We start from the raw sequence: 23,709 nt of genomic DNA on the forward strand, positions 1-23,709 counted from the left end.
TTAAAATTTCTTAGAATTTTTACCCCTTCCGCCATTTTAACTAAGCAACGGTAGAAGTTTATACTGTGGCCCGGAGCGCTAAATGCTCCGACGCTACTCCAATGCTCATAGAATTCCTATGAGTGTCGAAGCATTTAGCGCTCTGGGCCACAGTAGAAACCTCTAACGTGGGTTAGTAAAAAAGGGGGGGGGAGAGGATTAATGTTTTAAAATATTCAAATTGTAAAATGTTCAATGTTGTTTGAAAATATGAGAAACAAGAAAAAAAAAAAACTGCAGACAATATGTACAAGATGCAGGCTATGTTTATTATATCAAATATTAAATGCGGCCAATGATACCGCCTTTCAATAAACCAAGGGACCTTCATGTGATATGCATAGCGTAAAAGAGATAATGCATAAAAAGATGTGAATACATGAAAGCAACCCAGGTACATAAAATAAGAATGTGATTAAAAATGCATACATATAAAGTGTAAAAACATAGAGGCCATTAAAACCAATGAAAGTGCTAGTGTGCCAAATCCGATTCAGTGAACATAAAAGTGCAGAGTATTATATGTTAAACAAAACACAAAACAAAACCAAAATAATTGATAAAATGATGATAAGGGAACCTACCATGGTTGATAAGGTTTTGAATCAAACCGCAATTTAAACTGATAATAAACTGAAGTAAAAAAATCAAAACATTAATAAACATATATATAAAGGCTAAAAACAATTTCTTTATTAAAAAGGTTTAAGATGTGAATGAGATCATATAAATAGCGCTATGGGACTATCATCATAAAGGGGAAAGAGATTAGGTAAATATACCTTGAGAGCCCAGAAAACTAATGGGTTTCCATAATATATATATATTCCATAATATATATATATATATATATATATATATATATATTATGGAAAAATATATATATTATGGAAATCCATTAGTTTTCTGGTCTCTCTCTATATACAGAAATATATATATAGAAAAAAAGAGTGATTAAAAATCATTTGAAACCGTGACAAATGAATTCCTAAGGAAACATAATAAAATATAAATATATACAGTAAAACCTTGGATTGCAAGTAACTTGGTTTCCAAGTGTTTTGCAAGACAAGCAAAATATTTTATTAACTTGATATACAAGCAATGTCTTGCAATACAAGTACATACAGTATACACGCGTCAAAACTGAGTCGATGGTTCTTCTATGTCTGACGCTACGGGAGCGTAGTAACTGTTCTAAACAAGTGAGGTCCTGCAATACGAGAACATACAGTATACTGTACATGCATCACAACTAAGCCGATGGTTATTCTCTCTCTGACACTGCAAGAGTGTAGTGACTGTTCTAAACAAGCGAGGTCTTGCAATACAAATACATACAGTATTTTGTATTAAAGTTTTTGGGTTGTGGAATGAATCATCCGAGTCTCCATTATTTCTTACTGGGAAATTCGCTTTGATATACAAGTGCTTTGGATTACAAGCATGTTTCCGGAACAAATTATGCTCGCAAACCAAGGTTTGACTGTATACACACACATGTAAAAAGGACACCGAGTGAAAGAAGGATGGAAAATTTTTACATAGCAAGTAAGTATATAACAGAAGAAGGCTGAAAAGCACTCTCTGTGTCTCAGTGTTATAATATGTGGAAGAAAAGAGCAAGCCATTTTGTTTCCACAGTTTTTATTCCACTGTAGATGAGTTCTGACCATGATACAAAATTAATAAATACGGAACATAGTACATACTGTTTTTAAAAGCTATTTAGACATTTGTTTTGACCGGAATTGAAGGTCTGTCCCAAAAAAATCCTCATTTACAATGCACCTCATAATTTATGTCCTTCACTGTAATCCTATTCATCCTTGAATGTTAATCCTTATTATTCTTAGTTCTCTCAGTGGCTTATGAGACTGGAGCAAATGGACACGAGGACCCAAAAGGGATTTGTCAGGCAATTGCAGCTTAACATTTGTTGGCTGCAGAAACCCACACAGAGAACTCCTACACTATGGTAATGACAATTTCACAGTGAAAGCCTAGATAGTTCCACATTTTAAGATCAGAATATTTTTCCTTGAACACTCAGCATTGATTATCAAATTCCAAAGCATTTTGTGCTGGTCATAGTAGAGGTTTCTTACTGCTATTTTCCACAGTGACAAGAAGGTACATGGACTGTACACATTGAGATATAAGAACATTAATCATTCTCACATAAATAACTCCCTAATCCCTTATGTGTCTTGACTAGATTGTAAACTCTGTCGAGAGGGACTGTCTCTTATATGTTCTGTGTACATCTAGTAGCATTATAGAAACGATAAAAAGTAGTATTAGTAATAAGTGCCGACAGTCCATCAAGTCCAACATCCTGTCTGAGAGTGGCCAAAAGAAGTTACTAGAAAGCTTCAATCAAAGCCCAAATCTGAAGGTTCATTCTGTGTTGCTCCCTCCCAGAAGCAGGAGGTGGGAATATGTAGATCTATTCAGTTAAAAATGGTTAATATTCTAGAAACATGTCCAAATCTATTTTTCAAATAGCTGTTAACAGCCTTGACTACTTTCTCTGGGGCTTTGGTTAACAGACCTGTCTTCTAGAAACATACACAAACCTATTTTTCAACACATTGTTTTGGCCAATCAGGGACTTCCCAAGACTCCTCCCTAAGGAGGAGCTCGAGGCGCCTCAGCCAATCAGTGCCTTAGGCCTCTCCCCGTGCATCAAATGATGTGCCAGGGCGGGGCCGAAGGCTGCTATTGGGCGGCAGCGGGGCAGCAGAGTAGGAGGAGTTTGCTCCTGCTCCCGAAGATTTTGGCGGTGCGTAGGAGCAGAAGGAGGGTCCAGGCACCTCTCCTGCTCCCGAAGATGTTAGTGAGCCTTGCCCAAGGAGCCGGAGGGACCGGGCACCCCTCTTGCTCCCAACTATTTTACAGGACCAGGTTGGGTGGGCTGGCCCGACCAGGACCGGGAGGGGGGTGGGAGGCCTAGGAGCAGGAGGGACCGAGCCACCCTCCTGCTTCCAACTTTTGATCCATCGGACCCATGATCTTTTTTTTTTTTAGTAGTTTTGAGCCCTGCGAGCCTGTGGTTTTAACCCGCTTTAAACTCGCGGGTTAAAACCACGGGCTTGCAGGGTAGGGAAGGGTAGTGCAGGGCAGCAGGACTTCGAGGTAGGAGATTTGTGCTTGAGTTGGGGCAAAGAGCAGGATATGCAGTTGGAAACCATTGAACGACTGGTCCCCAGCAGTCGCTTCTTCCGTTGATCGGCCAGCCCTGTCCGATGTGATATTTTGTGTAATGAATCGGGTCGCTGTCCAATTTACATGCATTTCTCCTCATCTGCACGCACGGATTAGAAGCGGATCACAGGAGAGGTAAGTGAATCAGGCCGGAGGGAAATTTGCTCGTTAAGGGGTCGCAAACCGATCGGTACACGATCAGTTTGCTTAGTGAATCTAGCCCTATAACTAAAATCCACACTAGAGAGGGGGGAGGATCAATCACTTCCAAGGGAAGTTGGATTTTAAGGAATTTTTCTAAATTAAATCAAATTACAGAGCACAGTTGGATTCAATTATTTGGCCTGATTAGCAATTTCCACGGAAGTCTCTGGAATTCTTATAGTTGCTTTACCTTCAAGAAAAAACTGCAACTGATCAGGTTTATACAAAATATATCTATTAGCTTATATCTGCAACATTTACAGGGAAAACGTAACTGAAAGGTCACTCCTAGATTCAAAACAGTGACGATAATTCAGGAATTTCTTACGCCTTGACTTGTGTCCACTTTGATACATCAGGAAAAATTGAGATTTTGAATCCATGAAATTCAACATTATCAGCCCTATAGAGGTGAAGAATTGCTTCTTTGTCCTGAAGAAAAACAAAAGTTACCAATAAAGTGGTTCTAGTCATACTTTCTACCTGAGATGACTCCAACATACCAGTGAGATCCAAATCTCCTGGTTGTTTGTCCCCTTTTTCCTTATCCTCTTTAGGGACATTTAAGTAATATAACTTTTGTAATGGTGGCATATTATTTTCTGGGTATTTCAAAACAGAAGTTAGAAATGATTGAAACAAATCCCTAGAAGACTGAAATCTAGAGACAGGAAAATTCAAAAATCTTAAGTTTAAATTTCTGTTCACATTCTCCAGATTTTCAATTTTTCTAGTAAGTAAATTTTTATCTTTCAATTGCAAATTATTAGAAATCTTCAGTTCTGCCACTGAGTTCTCTACTTTGTCGTTGAAATTTCTCTTCAAAATTCTTGAACAAAGTATTAGTATTTTGAATTGAAGAAACAAACTGGGAGCATACCTTATGCAAATTTTCCACAACACTCCAGATAGCTTCCATGTCTATTACTGCTGGTCTAGTCAGAAGACTCCACCTCAGGAATCACCTCCATAGAGTGTTGAAATGCGTTCTCAATCCCTGCCACACTCCGGATTACAGGTCCTCCAGTTACTGAAGCCAATTGCAGAGAAATCAGCGAGTTGAAATTTCCATCCTGGGTCAGTGGTGAAATCTGCAGTGTCAATGGAGATAACAACTCAGGTGCTTCCTGAGAAGCTGTAGGCATCCCCGACATCGTCCTGGGATGCAGAAGAACTGCAGGCCCCAATGGGCTCAGCGAAACATTGCCCTCCAAGACCGAGGTCTGCCCATCTCAGTCAGCAGAGACACCCGATCCAACTGGGACAGCAAAAGATGTTATCGCTGTCTGTCGCGTCAATGAAGTGGAAGAGGAGGCAGGAAGAACACTCCTTTGCTTACCGCTGCACTTCGGCATCATCAAATATAGCAGGTAAACTTTAATGGGAAAAGTTTTTAAAGATTTTGCTGAAAAAAATGCAGGAATCACTAAATACGCGACTCACTCCATTGCCATCTTGATTCCGCCCTCATTCTCTTTATTTTAATGCTTTGCTAATTCCCTATCAACCTTCTTTGAATCAGAATTCTTCTCAGGCCTACCTGCCTGTTGTTAAAACCCCATATTTAACGCCAACTTGATTTCACTGTTGATGCCTTGTTTCACTTGATGCCTGTTTTTCAGTAATGACCCTTATTTTCAGCAACTCCCTACTTTTAGCATTACACCTTGACAACTCCTACTGAATATTTAGGGCTGGGTAAAAACACAGATATTTGAATACATTTCTCCTCCCTTCATATTCACGGTCATGCAGGTGGATCATAGGCATAAATACGGAAAAACCGTGAACAAAATTTTAAATGTTATTCGCGGTTTTTAGAAAAAGCCTTCCATTATTAGTATTGGAACCGTGAATAACTTTTCTACAGTGATTTCTGAGCAGGCAAGCAAGCAGTGATTTCTGGGCAGGCATGTTGGGAAGCAGCGTTTTTCTTAGTGCACACTGGGAAGCATGGAAGCAGCAAATTTGTGGGAGAAAGCATGGTAGCAGTGATTTTCAGAGTGAATGGTAAGTGATACACTTTATCGGTACAGTAAAAGGAAAAAGAACTTTAATGATGATGCCATTTTGGGGGGGTGGAGTCAGATTCCAAAAAAATCACGACTAAGCGAATCTGCAGATATGGAAACCGTGGATACAGAGGGAGAAATGTAGTTCTTTTCCAGCTCAGCTTGCCCCTTTTCTCTCTTTCTCCCCCTACCTTTTGTGTCCCATTTAATATCACATTATGTTGTGCTAGCCATGTTTTTCCTTCTGTTTTGTGCCATAATGGTTTAATGCTTATCTTATTGATTATACTTTTTTGATTAGGTCTTTGGATTGCAGTATCATACCTGGAATTTGTACACTGCCATGTTGTTGTGAAATGCTAGATAAATAATGGCATTGCAAAAATTTTATGCACGGAAATGTTTTTACTACAACATTTATGTGCAAAATAAAGGCAGATTATAAATAATAAACATAAACACACAATTTGTAAACATAAACATACAATTTGTTTACTGCATCAGCAAGCACAAATTGTATTGGCCCCTCTAGCAGTAAACTTTATGGGTTATGTTTATTTGTGCATCTATATTCTGCTTAATTCATTAGTTCAAAGTGGATTACAATCATTTCAATATTTCCATTAAAAATGATTACATATTATTTAGAGAAGCATTTTCAATATTATGACTACGGTAAATCCAATTTTGGACATTTGAGAAAAACGTCCAAAAATCCAGTAAAGAAAATGGCAATTTTTAAACTACAAAAACATCTTTTTTTTTCTAAAATTGGCTGGTGTGTATCTTTTTGAACCATTAAAGAAAAAGTTCAAATGAAATATGTACAAAACTAACCATTACGATGTAGGAAGGGCTAGCATTCTTTGCAGACTGGCTACACAAACATTCCAGCAGAAAAGTGAGCATCCTAGAGGGTACTGCAGTGAACTTCACATAAAAGGTCCCAGGTACACTTCTCACCATAACCCCCTTACACTGTATAGTGAGCCCCTCCAAATCTCACCCATAACCTACTGTACCTAACCATATGCCCCCCAATAGCTCTTATGCTTGCAGGTGCCACTTAAATGTCAGTACAGTAGATTCATACTTTCCTCCACAAGTGTACTAGATAGAGTGGGATATGCAGTCCATTGCAACCAAGCAACACACTACTGCAGAGACCTGCTTGCTGCTCTAACAGGACTGGCCATAAGTCATACAGGCTAGTATATACTTTTTCATTCAATATTCTATTATTGCAGAAAAACAGTGATATCATAACTGTGCACTAATCCTGCCCAAAACATGCTCCAACATGCTCCCTTGAGATTTAGAGGCACTTCAGATAAACAGCATAGAAAGCCACCTAAAAAATGTATTTAGAAAATGGCAATTTGGAAATTTTAATTAAATGTTTAAATGCCACACTGTGCCTTTTTCTGGACATTTTTCCCTTTTGAAAATGAGTCCCTTAATCAATAAAGTAAAACAATACATTTAAACAGCCTAAGGGAAAAACAATTATTACAAAGGAGTTAAACAAGTTAAAATGAAAAGTAAAATAAACTAAGCAAACAAATTAAAAACAGAAAGTACCGTATTTTCACGCATATAACACGCGCGTTATACGTGGTTTTTACAAACCGCACATAACCTTGCGTGTTATACGCGTGAGCGCGTTGTACAAAATTTTTTTAACATAGTTTCCCCCCCCCGACGTCCGATTCACCCCCCCCCCGCAGGACCGCTCGCACCCCCACCCCGAAGGACCGCTCGCACGCACCCGCATCCCCACCCCGAAGGACCGCTCGCACGCACTCCCACCCGCACCCGCACCCCCACCCTGAAGGACCGCTCGCACCCCACAGCCTCCCGACCCCCCCCCATCATGTAGAAGCTCCTACCGGTGTCCTGCTGCTTCCTCTTGGCGGTCCCGACTCCCCGACACGATCAGGGCAAGAGGGAGCTCAAGCCCTCTTGCCCCAGCCAACCGAGGCACCCCCGACACGATCGGGGTAAAAGGGAGCCCAAGCCCTCTTGCCCCGCAGACTCCCCAACTCCCCGACAATATTGGGCCAGGAAGGAGCCCAAGTCCTCCTGGCCCTGGCGACCCTCCCCCACCCCCGCTAGTTGTTCGGGCCAGGAGAGAGCCCAAACCCTCCTGGCCACGGCGACCCCCTACCCCCACCTAGCACTACATTACGGGCAGGAGGGATCCCAGGCCCTCCTGCCCTCAACGCAAACCCCCCTCCCCCCAACAACCCCCCCCAAGAACCTCCGACCGCCCCCCCCAGCTGAACCGCGACCCCCCTGGCCGACCCCCACGACACCCCCACCCTCCTTCCCCGTACCTTTGTGTAGTTGGCTGGACAGACTGGAACCAAACCCGCCTGTCCGGCAGGCAGCCAACGACGGAATGAGGCCGGATTGGCCCATCCGTCCCAAAGCCCGCCTACTGGTGGGGCCTAAGGCACCTGGGCCAATCAGAATAGGCACATGGGCCCAACCAGACCATGTGCCCAAGGCCCCGCCCCCAGGAGGGACCTAAGGCTCCCGACGCCATTTTTTTTGATCTGTGAGAGCAGGTCACGTTGTTCAGCGCTCGAACTCACTGACCCCAGAAGAAGCCTTATTAGCGAAACGGGTCCCGTCGGGCCGATAGTTCTTGCTCCATCGAAGCGACTCTGCATAAAAAGATAAGTGTCGCTGGTAGTTTTTTGGCTTGAACACTTAACTTAATTAGTTTTATAAGCATTGCAAAAATACTTGAAAAAATTGGTTTGAATGCCCAATGAAAGATAAAGTGCCGACCTGTATTAAGCTGCTTTAAAGAATCACACTGCAGCACAGGTATCTGAGGGCTTCATTCTATAATCAAGAGTTATTCAGTCCGTTGTTCTGGTTACTTCTACTAGGAGTAGCCATTACATCTGCAGCTATCATACAAGAAGGAATGTACTATTTCATTTACATCTTTGGGGAGTGGGAGGAGATCAATGACCACGGGGGGATTGTGAGGGATCATGCTTACATCCCTCCAGTGGTCACCTGGTCAGTTAGGGCAACCTTTTGACACTTACTGTATTTTTCGATCCAAAAACATGGGTGGAAAAAAGGGTGCGTCCTATGGAGCAAATACAACCCCCCCCCGCCCGTTACCTTATTTTGACCGCCGCCCACTGCCACTGCTCCTGGGCTCAGCTCCTGCCGCTGCTCCTGCCCACGTAAGTAGAGGAAAGGAAAGGCCAAGCAGATACAGCGATTGCATACCGCCGGCCCAGAAGCCTTACCCCCGACGTCAATTCTGACGTCAGACTGAAGGCCTGGACCTTCAGTCCGACATCAGAATTGATGTCAGGGGTAAGACTTCTGGGCTGGTAGTGTGCAATCACTGCACCCACCTGACCTTTCCCAGCAATTTGCTTTGTGCCGGCTCCCTCAACCCGCTGCTGAGCCAGGAGTCCAAACCCCCCGCCACTGCTGCTTCACTGATGAATCCTCACAGCGGGAGCAGCAGGGTGTAATTGAATTCAGCGGGCGGGCAGGCTTGGGGGAGGGGGGAAGAGAACTGTCCCCCTCAGCTGGAAATCAGCTATTATCAAGCCCACTCTCAAAAAACCCTCCCTTGATCCTAATGAACCTGGCAACTATCGCCCAGTCTCCAACCTCCCAATTGTCTCCAAACTCCTTGAACGAATTGTGCTCCACCGACTACACCCTTTCATTGAAGAACAAGCTGCCCTATCCCCAGCCCAATCCGGCTTCCGTAAAGGCCACAGCACGGAATCAGTACTCCTCGATATCATCGACGACAGCTGGTCAATACTCGACAAAGGCAATGACGCCCTACTAGTCCTACTTGACCTTAGCGCTGCCTTCGACACAGTTGACCACCATCTACTCACATCTAGACTCCACGACCTCGGAATCAGAGACACAGCCCTCCAATGGATCACCTCCTTCCTTCACCAAAGGACCCAAACCGTCCTACTAGGGACACATAAATCTAACCCTAAGCCTATCAAATATGGTGTTCCTCAAGGCGCCCTTCTATCCCCCCTCCTATTCAACCTCTACATCAAACCCGTCATCGATATAGCGCAAAAATATAAAATCAAAATCCACTCTTATGCAGATGACATCCAACTGCTCCTCCCCTTAGGCGAAAACCGGCCATCCCAAATTGCTAACCTCAAACTCTGCCTCACTGACATGAAAACTTGGATGTCAAACAACAAGCTTCAACTTAACGCCTCCAAAACCGAACTCCTATGGATCAGAAACAAAAACACCAAATACCTACGACCTACACTAACATGGGATTCCACACTACTAACGGCAGCAGATCAAGTTCGCAGCCTGGGAGTAACCCTAGACGGACACCTTTCCCTATCTGCCCACATATCCCAAGTAGTCTCCACCTCCTTCTACTACCTTCGCCAACTGAAAAGGATCAAACCCTACATCTCCACACCAGACCTCGCCCAACTCCTATACGCATATGTCCTCTCCAGAATGGATTATTGTAACTCCCTATTTAATGGACTAACCAAAAATAATATCAAACGCCTCCAACGAGTCCAAAATGCAGCCATCCGCCTCCTACACAACCTCAACTACCACGATTCCATCTCCCCGGCACTCCATGCTGAACACTGGCTCCCAATCAGCCAACGCTGTACTTTCAAAGCCCTGGCAATTGCCCACAAGAGAATTTATTCCACCACCCCCTCCTACATAAAATCCAAGCTACCCATCTACAACCCCACTCGCACCCTCCGCTCAAAGTCAGAGATACGCCTTTGCACCCCCCCCCCCCGGAAGATCCCTGCTCACAGAAACAGCCCACAAACGTTCCTACAGCCACTTCATTCCACACCTTTGGAACCAACTCCCCCCCCAACTTAGACAACAGAACTCATTATTAACTTTCAGGAAATCGGTAAAGACCCTCCTCTTCAACTAAAGATCTCCTCTGTCTTCTCCCCCCCTTACCCCTCCCTCCACTCTCCTATCTCCCCCCCAAAACTCCAATATAACCCTCTCTTACTCTCTCCACCAACAAATTGTATCTAAACGCATATAACTTTCCTTAAACTAAACTACTGTTTTCCCCCTTCTCTCTTTCTGCTATACTCTCCCTGTACTTAATTCTCTCCAAATTCTATAAATCCAATGACTAAACCTGTTGTATTACTTATATGTCTATTTACTCTCCTCTGTGTATGTTCATATGTAGACCGTTCTGAGCTACTGGGAGGACGGGATAGAAATCCAAATAAATAAATAAATAAAACAAAGTCTGGAAGACAGTGAGGGGAACATAGGAGGAAGGAAGGAAGGGACAATTGTTGGGCCTGAGGAAGGAAAGAAAGAAATCACTAGACTACAGGGGGGGAGGAAGACGGCAAAGGCTGGAAGGCAGTGAGGGGAACATAGGAGGGAGGAAGGAAGGAAGGGAAAATTGTTGGGCCTGAGGAAAGAAAGAAAGGAATCACCAGACAACCAAAATGTAGGAAAAATTATTATATTTTCAATTTAGTGATCAAAATATGTCAGTTTTGAGCATTTACATCTGCTGTCTATATTGTGCACTATATTTGTCTATTTTTCTATAGTTGTTACTGAGGTGACATTGCATATTTTTAAAAGTCATCTGCCTTGACATCTGAACCCTGTCCCTGCCTACCACGAGACCACCAGAGTGGGGACAAGGAACAAATCCTGGCAGGGAGGGGGAACAGGGTACAGAGTCTGACAAGGAGTGTGGGGTTGGGTGCAGAGCCTGGCAGGGAGAATTTGGTTCAGAATGTTTTTTTTCTTGTTTTCCTCCTCTAAATTTAGGGTGCGTCTTATGGTCAGGTGCTTCTTATGGAGCGGAAAAATACAGTCTACCCCAGATGTCTAACTTGTGCCCTAGACATATTCTTAAATGTTCAGTTATGGCAGAAAAACATCCACGTCATAAGCCCGCTCTAGATCCTCCCACAACACACCTCTAACTCTTCCCATTTGAGATTTAGACTAACTACTGATCAAAAGCATAAATTCCATCTAGAAAATAGGTTTTGAAAATAACGAATTTGAAGCGTTTGGTAAGATAAATGTCCATCTGCCTCTTTATGCCACTTTTTGAACATTTTTCTATTTTAAAAATGAGCCCCAAAGTGTCCCTTAACACTGGACACTTACCAAGAATAGTTTCATTCCCTGTGATTGCCATCTGGCACTGTTTAATTGAAGGGATAGTTAATCTAAGACCTTGGATAATGTGTGCAGTTCTGGTCACCATATCTCAAAAAAGATATAGCGGAATTAGAAAAGGTATAGAAAAGGGTGACAAAATGGTTAAAGGGATAAGACGACTTCCCTATGAGTGAAGGCTAAAGCGGCTAGGGCTTTTCAGCTTGGAGAAGAGACGGCTCTTATATGATAGTTGTCTATAAGATAATGAGTGGAGTGGAAACATCTAACAACACTTTAAATTCAACTTTAGCTTTAAAAGGCAGCCAATGTAGCTGAACTAACAACAGAAAATAATGGTCAAAATCAGCTACCTACCATTATTATTTTTGCCACAGCATTTTGAACTACCTGAAATCTGTCCAATTGCTTTTCTGGGATATGCGGTATTACAGTAGTTCGTATGTGAAATCATCACTGCCTGCCTTCTAGTTGTTTTCTTTCCAATAAAGGATTTAACCTTTAACTTTTTAAAAAAATGCCTTCTTTACAACAGAACTGATAAAATTTCCCATCATTAACTCAGAATCTATTAAATCTCCCATAATTTTTATCTCCATCTTTAATGAAACTTCTGATAACTTTGTTAAAGACTGTGGCAGCTGCTTCGATCTATTGCTAACCCAGAGTATATTTCTCTTATCTGGGTTGATTTTCAATTTGTGAGCATAAATTCAATTATAGATAAAGACAAACACTTTACTTATCCAAAAGGTAGACCTGCAGATCTGAAGCAACAGGAAACAAAATTATGTCATTAGCATAAGCAAAACAACTGATACCTGCAGATAGGAACTGAATTAAATAGGTGAAAGCAGGAACCCTGAATTATCCCTTGAGCCATGGACCAAGTGAATGAAAACAGATGCTAAGAATCTTTCTTAGAGGAACCAATCATTTCAAGAAGGGAGTTTCCCTGAAATAGTTGGATCAATAATGTAAATTCTGTTATTGAAAGAAAAGGATTTGGATCACAACATTTGTAATAATTATTGGCCAGTAGAAAATCTGCCTTTCATTGCTAAAATTATAGAAGCTGCAGGAGCAATACAATTTCAAGATTATTTGGAGCACTTCCAAATTTTAAACCCAATGTTTGGATCTCCTTATAGCACCAAAATTCTACTGACCACCTCTTTACTATCAGAAACTAGCAGTTGCTGGTTATGGAGCTGGATCTGTGGACAGCGTTTAATCTGGTGAATCATGAAATCTTGATAATGAAACTGAAAGATTTTGATTTCGGGACTAAAGTCCTAGATTGATTCACCAGATTCTTGAAGAATTAAAATCCTATGGGGCTCATAATTTAAAAAAAAAAAAAAAAAAATCTAAAAAGTGGCCTAAATGGGTACTTGGACGATCAAAAAGCCTGACGTATCTAAAACTAGCTTAGGCTTTTCCCCTGCCTCTAAAAGCATAGAGCAAAAAGAGATGTTTTTAGAGGAGGGGAAAGGGTGGGAGGTGGGCCAAAAAGACGGCCCAGACTTCGCCGGAGCCGGCAGCTGGACCTTAGCTTGTCGCTGCTGCTGTTGCTGCGGCCGCTTCGAAGGAGGCCAAGAGAACGCAGGAGTAGTTTTCTGTGGATACCTCCGGAGAGGGATCTTGTACTGCTGGGCTGGAGGGGTCCTCGGCTTTAGGCACACTAGAGAAGCTTGTGCTCCGAGAGGCACTTAGTGGCTGCCTCGATGGAATCATCAAATAGCTCATTACCCACGCAAGGGAGATTGGCTAGATGATCCTGGAGATTCGGATCCATATCAACAATTCTGAGCCAAGCGAGGCGACGCATGGCGATCGCAAAAGCCGTGACTCTCGAGGACAACTCGAAGGCATCATAGGCCGCCTGGAACATATAGAGCCGGAGCTGGGAGAGAGTCTCCTCGAGGAGACGAAACTCCTGACGACGAGAATCCGGCATGTCCGCCCAGAACGAGTGGAGGGCTTCCACACAGAACCGGAGATAGGACGTAAAGATAAAGTTATAGTTGAGGACATGGTTCGCCATCATCGAGTTTTGATATAGACGGCGACCAAACTTGTCCATCGTACGGCCTTCCCGCCCCGGCGGGACGGCAGCGTACACCTTAGAGGGGTTGGACTTCATGGAAGACTCAGCCACCAGGGATTGGTGAGAAAGCTGAGAACTCTCGAATCCCTTAAGTGGAATTGTCCGGTAGCAGGACTCCAACTTTGAGGGAATAGCCGGGACCGCATAAGGGGTCTCTAGGTTCCGCAGGAAAGTTTGCCGGAGAACCTGGTACAAAGGCAAGCGGAACACTTCACAGGGATGAGAAACCCCCATCTCTGCCAGGAATTCCTAGGTATAACAGGACTCCGACTGGAGGTCCAGGTTCAAAACCCTGCCCATATCAGCAATGAAACAAATGAAGGAAGAGTTTCGAGAAGACTCATCTTCAGGAGGGGATCCCGAACGCGATCTCGGGACAGCAGAGAAAGAGGGAGAAATCTCCCTCGAGTAGCATGCCGGAGCCTCGGAGTCCCGAGAATGGGAAATCGAGGAGGCTCGGCTAAAGCACCTCAGAGGCGTCGAGGAATGACCCTGCACAAGATGGGTCGGAGAGGATCCCGAAGTCTGAGGGAACCTCATGCGGAGCCCAGGAGAAGACGGGGCAAAGGAAAATTCTTCCACCGGCTTCGAAGAAGATCCTCAGGAGGCAACTCGGTGCCTCGAGGGAGAATACCCGGTAGAATCCATCGGCAAGGTAGAGAACATCAGCACCGAGACCAAGGGAGGTTGGTTCTGGGGTGTAGCAGTGCGCTCCTTCAGGGGTGACCTCGAGGAAGAGTATTCCCTATGTGAGGAGGCATGCTTAGAATGATGTTTCAAAGAGGCCGACGAAGCGGCACTCGCATGAGACTCCGAGGTAGGCTTCTTTGCCAGCACAACTTACCCGAGGCCAGAGTAGTAGGAGGAACCGAGGCCGGGGTCTTTGAGGTCGAGGGGGACTTCAAGGCCGAGGACTTTGAGGCCGAGGCCAGAGCTCGAGGCCTGTCCTGCCGGATCCATAGGGCCAAACAATTGAAGAATCTTGGCCACTCTCCAACGAACAGCACTCGGTTGCAAAGTCGCACAACGCGTACATGACTCAGCGCGGTGCTCCACACCCAGGCTCTCTACACACTAACGATGGGGATTGGTGATGGAGATAACCCGGTTGCACTTAATACAGTTTTTTGAACCCGGAGTGAGACCGGGACATAAGCAAAAGGACGGCTGCGGCCCCGCAAAGCCAAGTGGCCAGAGCAAGACCGGAGGCCCGGTCGAAAATACACGAAAGAAAATAACAAAGACGCGAGCACAGTGACTCAAACGAAAACAGAAAAGAAAGCCGCGGTGCAAGAGGGACAACGAGATTGCGCGTAGCAAGGGAGCAGTGCTTCTGGCTCCACGGAAAACATTGAACTGAGGCCACGCTGAGGAGACGCATGCCCTAGACCGGGCGGGAGGGACACGCACGCATGCGCGGGCCAATCGCAAGTTTAAAGGTCTTCAAGCAAGTCTGCTTGCGAAAACATCCGCTAGGGGGATCCTTCGGTGACGTCACCCACATGTAGAGAATATGCTGCCTGTTTGTCCCGGGATAAAAAATTTTTCCTTTAGATTTTTTTGGGGTCATGTGTTTGACAGCAGAAAGTATGCATGACAGGAGAAATCAGTTAGCACAGCCACATTACCGCATGCAAAATAACTGGTGGTAAGGACTTATGCACCTGTAACTGGCAGTAAGGACTTGCCACCTGCAAATTAACTGGCAGTAAGGACTAATGCACTAATTTTTGTTAATGCACTTTAGTGCATAGCCATTAATTTGGAAAATTGGCAATTTTATGGCTGTAGGAAGAATGGCTTTAGTTTCCGGAAAAATCCCACATAAAGGTGCGCCTTATACTACAACTTATTAAAGGGCTGGCCATAAAGAGCCTGTAACATATACTAAATGACGGTTGTAGTTATTGCTAGCACTGCAAGTTTGTAAGGCCTGTGGGGATGGGGACAGAGAGAGGTAACAGGGCAATGCTCAATCCAAAGGAGGGAAAGGGGGATACAAGGAGGTAGGGAGACAATTCCGGACTAGTGGGGAAAGTGTACTGATTTCAGAGCAGGGAGCCAAGAGTCAGAATGAATATGAGAAGGGCACTTCTGCATATTTGATATGGCAATACAAGACATTACTGAGTTGGATAAGCTGCCCAGTGTGAAAATCTGGGTAAACTATGCAAATAAGTAATTATTTTAAAAACAATATTTTGTTATCATATAACAAAAGCAAATTGTCTATAGTAAAAAAGTTAAAAGGGCTCAGCTTTTCTGTCACCAAACAATGGATCTGATAATGTCAAAAGGCATGGCAGTGTAATCATATGACGTACAAAGTTAACGCCCAAGTGATTTTAACAGAGCTATACTTTAAAAAAATTCTACTTGCTAAAGAGACTTCTCTTATTATAATTTGGTCTCCAAGTTCTCTCAAATTTACTATGTTAGCTTTTCTGTCTATGCTGTTCAACAATTACATTTTGTTGCCTTTAGAAAGTACATTGGAGCCAGCAATTCCACATTCATTCATTTAATAGGATTTTTACTACCTTTTTTGAAGAAATCTACCAAGATGATGTATAACAAGAACAATCTGGACACAGGCAAAACAATAATTTGGGCAGAAATAAAATTCAAACAATAGTACATATTATAGCATAGCATGCTACTTACAATGTTGACAATGAAACAATGCATAATAAAACATCTTCATAGACGGCACAGGTGTAAGTGGAGGTGGAATATACTGTATAGACAGATAAGATATAGCTAACAGGACTTAAATATAAAGGAACTAACTTAAAGAAAGTTGCACATGAAGTTATAAGGTGCAGGAAAATGATCTCAGTTAGAGTAGGAGTGGATAAGCAAATACTGCTACAGTGCTCGCATGTGAATGTTATAGCCTACATAAGACAGATAGAAAAATAAACCTCAAAACAAGAAGGAATCCACTGAGGTCCTCAACCGTAGATTGAACTACACTAGCCAAGACTGAGGACAGAGAGACAGAGCATGCACCTTTCAAATCTGACAGTTAACATCTTCCCAACTTTGCTCTGGAGGAATGATTAGGGTTACCATGTTTTTCTCCGGAAAACCCCGGACCCATGTCCCCACCCCATTCCCCGCCTCCTCTCTTCTGCCGGATAAGCTCCAGCCATGTCTAGAGGGCCTGGAGCATGCGTGGATTTGTGTGACATCATCCACACATGCTCAGAGGCTCTCCAGATGCGGCCAGAGCTTATTGGGGCTTTCCAAAACCCAGACAAATGCCTGGTTTTTGAAATTCCATCCGGGAACCCAGACAGTCCTCTAAAAAGAGGACATGTCTGGGCTTTCCCAGACATCTTGTAACCCTAGCAATAAACCACACTTAAATCAAGAGGCTTGGCAGATTTTTAGATCTGAAAGACTCATTGCAGCATCTTGCTGATTTTCACTAGTTTTTCTAAATTTTAATTCCATCTGCATTCATGCTTTTAATACAGAGAATGATTGATTTTCTAGCATCAAATGAAAAAATAAACCCAAATAAAATTGCAGTAGTTAGTTTAAAAATCTGTTATCCTCATTCAGAGAACATCTCTTTAGTAAAACGATATTCTTCAGAGTTGGACAAAATAACTTCAGTTCCTAAGTATTAATTAGATTGTATTTTGTCAATATTCATTCCATTCTCCCCCACCCCAAGAAATGTCCCAGTTATGTAATATAGAATACTAACTCCCAGGAGTGCTACAGTTTATTCCAATAAAAACAATGTAAGCATCAACAGAATGCCTGTTCAAAACATCCTAAATGGCAAGAACTGGGACTCTACTTGAATTAGGTTAAGGACAAAACTACAGAAAATAATACATTGACTTTGGAAGAATGTAGGACAAATAACAATGCCTCTAGAGACAAGTGAAGTGGCTGAAATGAAGAATCATGAATTTGTTTCTCCATTGTAGCCGTAACCAAGATAGCTCCTATAGAAATGAATGGGATTTACTAACACCAGTCCACCTACCTGTTGCTTTGTCTACTCCAAGGAAGCCAGCTTGTCCAAGGATTTTAAATATTTTATGTGCTGGAAACTGTCCAGCTTCCTCCCATTTGTCAATAAAAGGGTTAATCTCCTTGTCAATAATCTGTTTAAAAAGAAAGAGAAGAAAGAAGAAAAGACCTTTAGAAATACAAATTGGAGCAGGGATGCACTTCCAGTACTAACAGGTTAGTTATTCTGAACTTCTGTATCTAAGAGACAAATGTTATAGCATATGACCCAACATTTATTATTGGCTAAAAAGAACATCAATCTGGCTCAAGATATAAATTCCTTTTAGTAAGTAGTATAAGAACTGGTGCAGTCTACTAGTTAAACTAAACTAAACAATTCACAATTTGGTCCTTTTACTAAGGTGCGCTAGCCGTTTTAGCATGCGATAAATGCTAACGTGTCCATATACCTTGTGGTTAATAATAGTTGTTTTTATAATTACTTTTAAATATTTAAGGTTCTAGAATTGTTTCTGCCTGCCTTTCTTTTACAGTTTTTGGGTAAAGCACAGTTGCTTACCGTAACAGTTGTTATCCAGGGACAGCAGGCAGATATTCTCAACATGTGGATGACGTTATCCACGGAGCCCCATAGCGGACAGCCTCACAAGCAGACTTGCTTGTAGAACTTTCAAAGAGTTCACAAGTGCTGCACCGTGTATGCGCGACTGCCTTCCTGCCCACGCAAGGGCGCGTGTCTCCTCAGTTCAGATAGCTAGCTAAGAAGCCAACCAGGGGAGGTGGGTGGGTTGTGAGAATAGCTGCCTGCTGTCCCTGGATAACACCTGTTATGGTAAGTAACTGTGCTTTATCTCAGGACAAGCAGGCAGCATATTCTCCACATGTGGGTGACCTCCAAGCTAACCAGAATGGGATGGTGGGAGTGTTGGCAATTTAGGAGAATAAATGTAAAACTGCGTGGCCAAAATGGCCATCGCGCCTGGAGATAGTATCCAGACAATAATGAGAGGTAAATGTATGAATCGAGGACCAAGTGGCAGCCTTGCAGATTTCCTCAATAGGAGTTGATCTGAGGAAAGCTACAGATGCCGCCATAGCTCTAACTTTATGACTTGACCCTGAAGAGGGAGACCAGCCTGAGCATAGCAGAAAGAGATGCAAGCAGCCATCCAGTTGGAGATGGTTCACTTGGAAACAGGATGCCCAACTTATTGGGATCGAAAGAGATAAGTTGAGGAGCAGTGCGATGAGGTTGAGTGCATTGCAAGTAGAAAGCCAAAGCACGTTTACAGTCCAGAGTATGAAGAGCTGTTTCTCCAGGATGAGAATGAGGCTTTAGAAAAACCACTGGAAGAACAATGGATTGATTGAGATGAAATTCTGAAACTACCTTAGGAAAGAATTTAGGATGAGGGGGAGAACCACCTTGTCATGATGGAATACTGTGAAAGGTGGGTCTGCCACTAGAGCTTGTAGCTCACTGACTCGTCTAGCAGGAGTGCGTGCAATGAGAAAAACCACTTTCTAAGTGAGATATTTAAGATGAGCCGAATCTATGGGTTTGAAATGAGGCTTCATCAATTGGGTAATAACAACAATGAGATCCCAAACCACTGGAGGCAGCATGAGAGGTCATTTGAGATTGAAAAGTCCTTTCATAAATCGGGAAACCACAGGATAAGCAGAGAGGGGTTTCCCTTCAATAGGCTGATGAAAAGCAGCAATTGCACTGAGGTGGACTCTAATTGATGTGGATTTTAGGCCAGATTGATATAAGTGCAGCAGGTAATCCAAAACCAAAGACAAGGAGGTAGATTGTGGCTCCTTGTGATGAATAATACACCAAGTAGAGAATCTAGTCCATTTCTGGGTGTAACACTGCCTAATAGACGGCTTCCTGGAAGCCTCTAGAACGTCCTGTACAGATTGAGAGAACTGTATAGTGGCAGTTAGGTTGAGAGGTACCAAGCTGTTAAGTGTAGAGACTGGAGGTTGGGATGAAGCAGAGACCCTTGACTCTATGTAAGCAGAGAGGGAAATACTGGTAGAAGTAGAGGCTCCCTGGTGCTGAGTTGAAGTAGAAGGCAGTACCATGGTTGTCTGGGCCACCAAGGAGCTATAAGAATCATGGTAGCATGCTCTGTCTTGAGTTTGAGAAGAGTCTTGAGAATCAGAGGGAATGGAGGGAACGCATAGAGAAACTGATTCGTCCATTCCAGAAGGAAAGTGTCTGCCTCGAGGCGATGAGAGTATATCCTGGAGTAGAACTGAGGCAGCTTGTTGTTGTGGGGAGACGCAAAGAGGTCTATCTAAGGAGTTCCCCACTGAGAAAAAATGTGATGTAGAGGGGAGGAATTGAGTGTCCATTCATGAGGTTGTAGAAGACGACGCAATTTGTCCGCCAGTCAGTTTTGCTGCCCTTGGATGTAGACAGCTCTCAGGAAGGTGTTGTGAAGAATTGCCCAATTCCAAAGTTTCAGAGCTTCTTGACAAAGAGTGAGAGATCCTGTTCCTCCCTGCTTGTTGACATAGTGCATGGCGACTTGGTTGTCTGTTCGAATGAGGACTACCTGATCGTGAAGAAGATGCTGAAAAGCTTTGAGAGCATTGAAGATCGCTCTGAGTTCCAACAGATTGATGTGACACTGATGATCCGTGCTGGACCAATGGCCTTGAGTATGGAGACCATTGAGATGAGCCCCCCAAGTGTAGGTTGAAGAATCTGTCGTGAGAATCTTCTGATGAGGGGGCTTGTGAAAGAGCAAACCACTGGAAAGATTGGGAGAGCATCCACCAGTGGAGAGACTGTAATGTGTTGAGAGATTGGGTCGCAAGCTTGTTGAGTCACTGTAATGTGTTGAGAGAGTGGGTCGCAAGCTTGCTGCCACTGAGACGCCAGGATCCACTGAGGAATTCTGAGGTGAAGTCTGGCAAAAGGAGTCACATGAACTGTAGAGGCCATGTGACAGAGAAGAACCACCATTTGTCTTGCCGAGATTGATGTAAGGGAAGACACTCGCTGACAAATGTGAATGAGAGCATCTTGACGTGGTTGAGGCAGGAATGCTCTGAGTTGAGCAGTGTCCAGTAAGGCTCCAATAAACTGTAGAGTTTGGGATGGACGTAACTGGGACTTTAGGAAAATTGATTTCAAACCCAAGACTTTGGAGAAATGCTATAGTCCATTGGGTCACTACAATAACCTCCTGTTGAGACGATACTTTGATGAGCCAGACGTCCAGATATGGAAAGACTTGAAGACCCTGCATCCGCAGGGCTGCACTCACCACCACCAGGCATTTTGTGAAGATTCTGGGAGATGAGGCGAAGCCAAAAGGAAGGACTCGGTACTGAAGATAAAGATTCCCCACCCAAAATCTTAGGAATCTGCGAGAGGCTGGATGAATTGGAATACGAGTACAAGCCTCTTTGAGATCTAGGGAGCATAGCTAATCTCCTTGATCCATCAGGGGATACAGGATTGAAAGAGAGAGCATCCAAAACTTTTCTTTGACAAGAAATTTGTTGAGAGCTCCGAGGTCCAGGATAGGTTGCAAATCCCCCATCTTCTTTGGGACCAGAAAATAACGGGAATAAAAGTCTGTGTCCCATTGGGTCAAGGGAACCTCCTCAACAGCCCGGAGGTGAAGAAGAGCCTGAGCCTCCTGAAGAAGAAAGGGAAGTTGCGACATGTTGGAAGGAAACTCTTTTGGAGGGAGATCTGGTGGAATTTGAAGAAATTGCAGCAAGTAACCCTCTCAGATGATGGTGAGAACCCAGAGGTCTGATGTATTCTGCTCCTACTGTTGGTAAAAGTGATGGAGACGACCTCCTATGGAGAGGAGAGAAGATTGACGGATGAAGTGGACATTATGCTCAGATTTAGATTGTCAAAAAGACTGCACGGGCTTAGCTACAGCAGGAGTCTGGGGTTTCTGCTGACGCTGCTGCTGTAGTTGTTTCCTAGGCGGAGGCCTGAAGAAAGCAGGAGTAGATTTCTGCGGATAACGACGTGGAGGTGGCATATAAGGCTTAGAAGTTGGAGTCTTAGTTTTAGGCCAAATCAAAGAGGCAAAGGACCGCTCATGCTCTGAGCTTGCTGAGCAGCACTGGGATTTGATCCCATAACCTGAGTGCTTATGCAGCAGTTCTACCACTAAGCCACTCCTCACCTTACTATTATTATAAAGGTCCAGAGTTACAGTCAGGCAGCATAATTAAATGCAGAAGCACTAGCTGACAGCAATACCAAGAGGAATCACAGAATGCCCCTTCAGAAAGTACTGGAAAAGGGGCAGAAAAAGCTTATGCCCATGAATAGAGTCTAGATGCCTCCTTGGGGGAGGGGACCTTAAAAGATGCCTGAAATAAACCCCTGAGAGCCCAAGAGCAGAAGTGTCTGAGTAAGAATAAGCCTGAAGCAACAAAGAAACTCATAGAAGGAGCAGTAATGCCAGCCATAGGAGAAAGAGGCACAGCAAGCTGTGTAGACACTGTAATTGGCTGGGTGAGAAAACAGCAAGGAGAGCTCTCACCTATGGAGCTTGAAATGCAGGTTTTCAAAATGGCTGCAGGTGCCAGCGACAGAGCTAGAAGACTGTGCAGAAACCCCACCGCCACCAATGCCAAATCTGAAGGCTCTGACCTTGAGAGACATCCTGAACCAGGCCCTGCCATTGCTCTTCACTTCCTAGCCCGAGAGCAGTGCTTAATAATTTCAGCTAAGGTAGAAAAGAAACTTAAAGGTATACTCACCTCTGTAAAAAAAAAGGGCTGACAGACCTGAAGCAATTTGCAGTGGCTCAGAACTAATTCAGTTCCCTTCAAACTGTGGCCACAAGCATTTAGGAGATATAAAAAATAAAAATTAAAAAATGCCCTTTTTTTCTTGTGAGGAAAGAAAATGGGGCAGCGGCATGGAGGGAAGATGGGGTGGGGTAGGGCAGGGAACTGGTTACACAAGTGTACCTCTAAAAGTAGGCATCGCTTAGCCTAAACATCCCCAGCTAACAGAACTGATAAACTCAGAACAGGAGCAAAGTAGCAAAGAAGACCAGGAACTTGTGAAAGACTATCCATCTGCCTACTGGAGATAGAGAATACTGGCTGACCAAGGAGCATGACATCCTGTGTGACAAAGCTCAGTTTAATGCTCTCCAGATGGTCATAATCTATGCCCGCATCTGGAGTACTGCGTCCAATATTGGTCGCCGTACCTTAAGAAGGATATGGCGATACTCGAGAGGGTTCAGAGGAGAGCGACGCGACTGATAAAAGGTATGGAAACCCTTTCATATGCTGAAAGATTAGAGAAACTGGGGCTCTTTTCCCTGGAGAAGTGGAGGCTTAGAGGGGACATGATAGAGATGTACAAGATCATGAAGGGCATAAAGTGGAGAGGGACAGATTCTTAAAACTCTCGAAAACTACAAGAACGAGAGGGCATTCGGAAAAATTGAGAGAGGACAGATTCAGAACCAATGCTAGGAAGTTCTTCTTCACCCAAAGGGTGGTGGACACCTGAATGCGCTTCCAGAAGGTGTGATAGGACAGAGTACGCTACTGGGTTTCAAGAAGGGATTAGATGATTTCCTGAAGGAAAAGGGGATTGAAGGGTATAGATAGAGAATTACTATACAGGTCCTGGACCTGATGGGCTGCCGCGTGAGCGGACTGCTGGGCATGATGGACCTCAGGTCTGACCCAGCAGAGGTACGGCTTATGTTCTTATGTAAGTCTCTGCATTCATCTGCTGCTGATGGCAAGCAAATGCCAGTTTAATCATGTCTCAAGTGCAAATAGTCCTTCTAAAATTACCATAAGGTATATTTTCCCTTTTAAAAATTGCTGCTATTTTCACATAAATTGAACACATTCACTTAAAAGGATAGGTATAAATTACCTTCATGTTATACAAATTTATGTATATTTATTATTGGCACATCTGAAACC

The 23,709-nt window shown here is 43.6% G+C and overlaps 1 protein-coding gene across 1 annotated transcript in view; it reads right to left on the reverse strand.

The window, feature by feature from the left end:
* LOC117354147 (probable acyl-CoA dehydrogenase 6) overlaps window positions 1-23,709 on the reverse strand; it is a 202,360-nt gene that overhangs the window by 117,886 nt on the left and 60,765 nt on the right. The window contains exon 2 of the mRNA XM_033931107.1: window positions 17,768-17,888. Within this exon, the coding sequence (XP_033786998.1) occupies window positions 17,768-17,888 (121 nt within the window). The remainder of the gene's footprint in view (window positions 1-17,767; window positions 17,889-23,709) is intronic.

Source organism: Geotrypetes seraphini, chromosome 2 (genome assembly GCF_902459505.1).
Source record: "Geotrypetes seraphini chromosome 2, aGeoSer1.1, whole genome shotgun sequence".
In the NCBI taxonomy this organism is placed as follows: domain Eukaryota; kingdom Metazoa; phylum Chordata; class Amphibia; order Gymnophiona; family Dermophiidae; genus Geotrypetes; species Geotrypetes seraphini.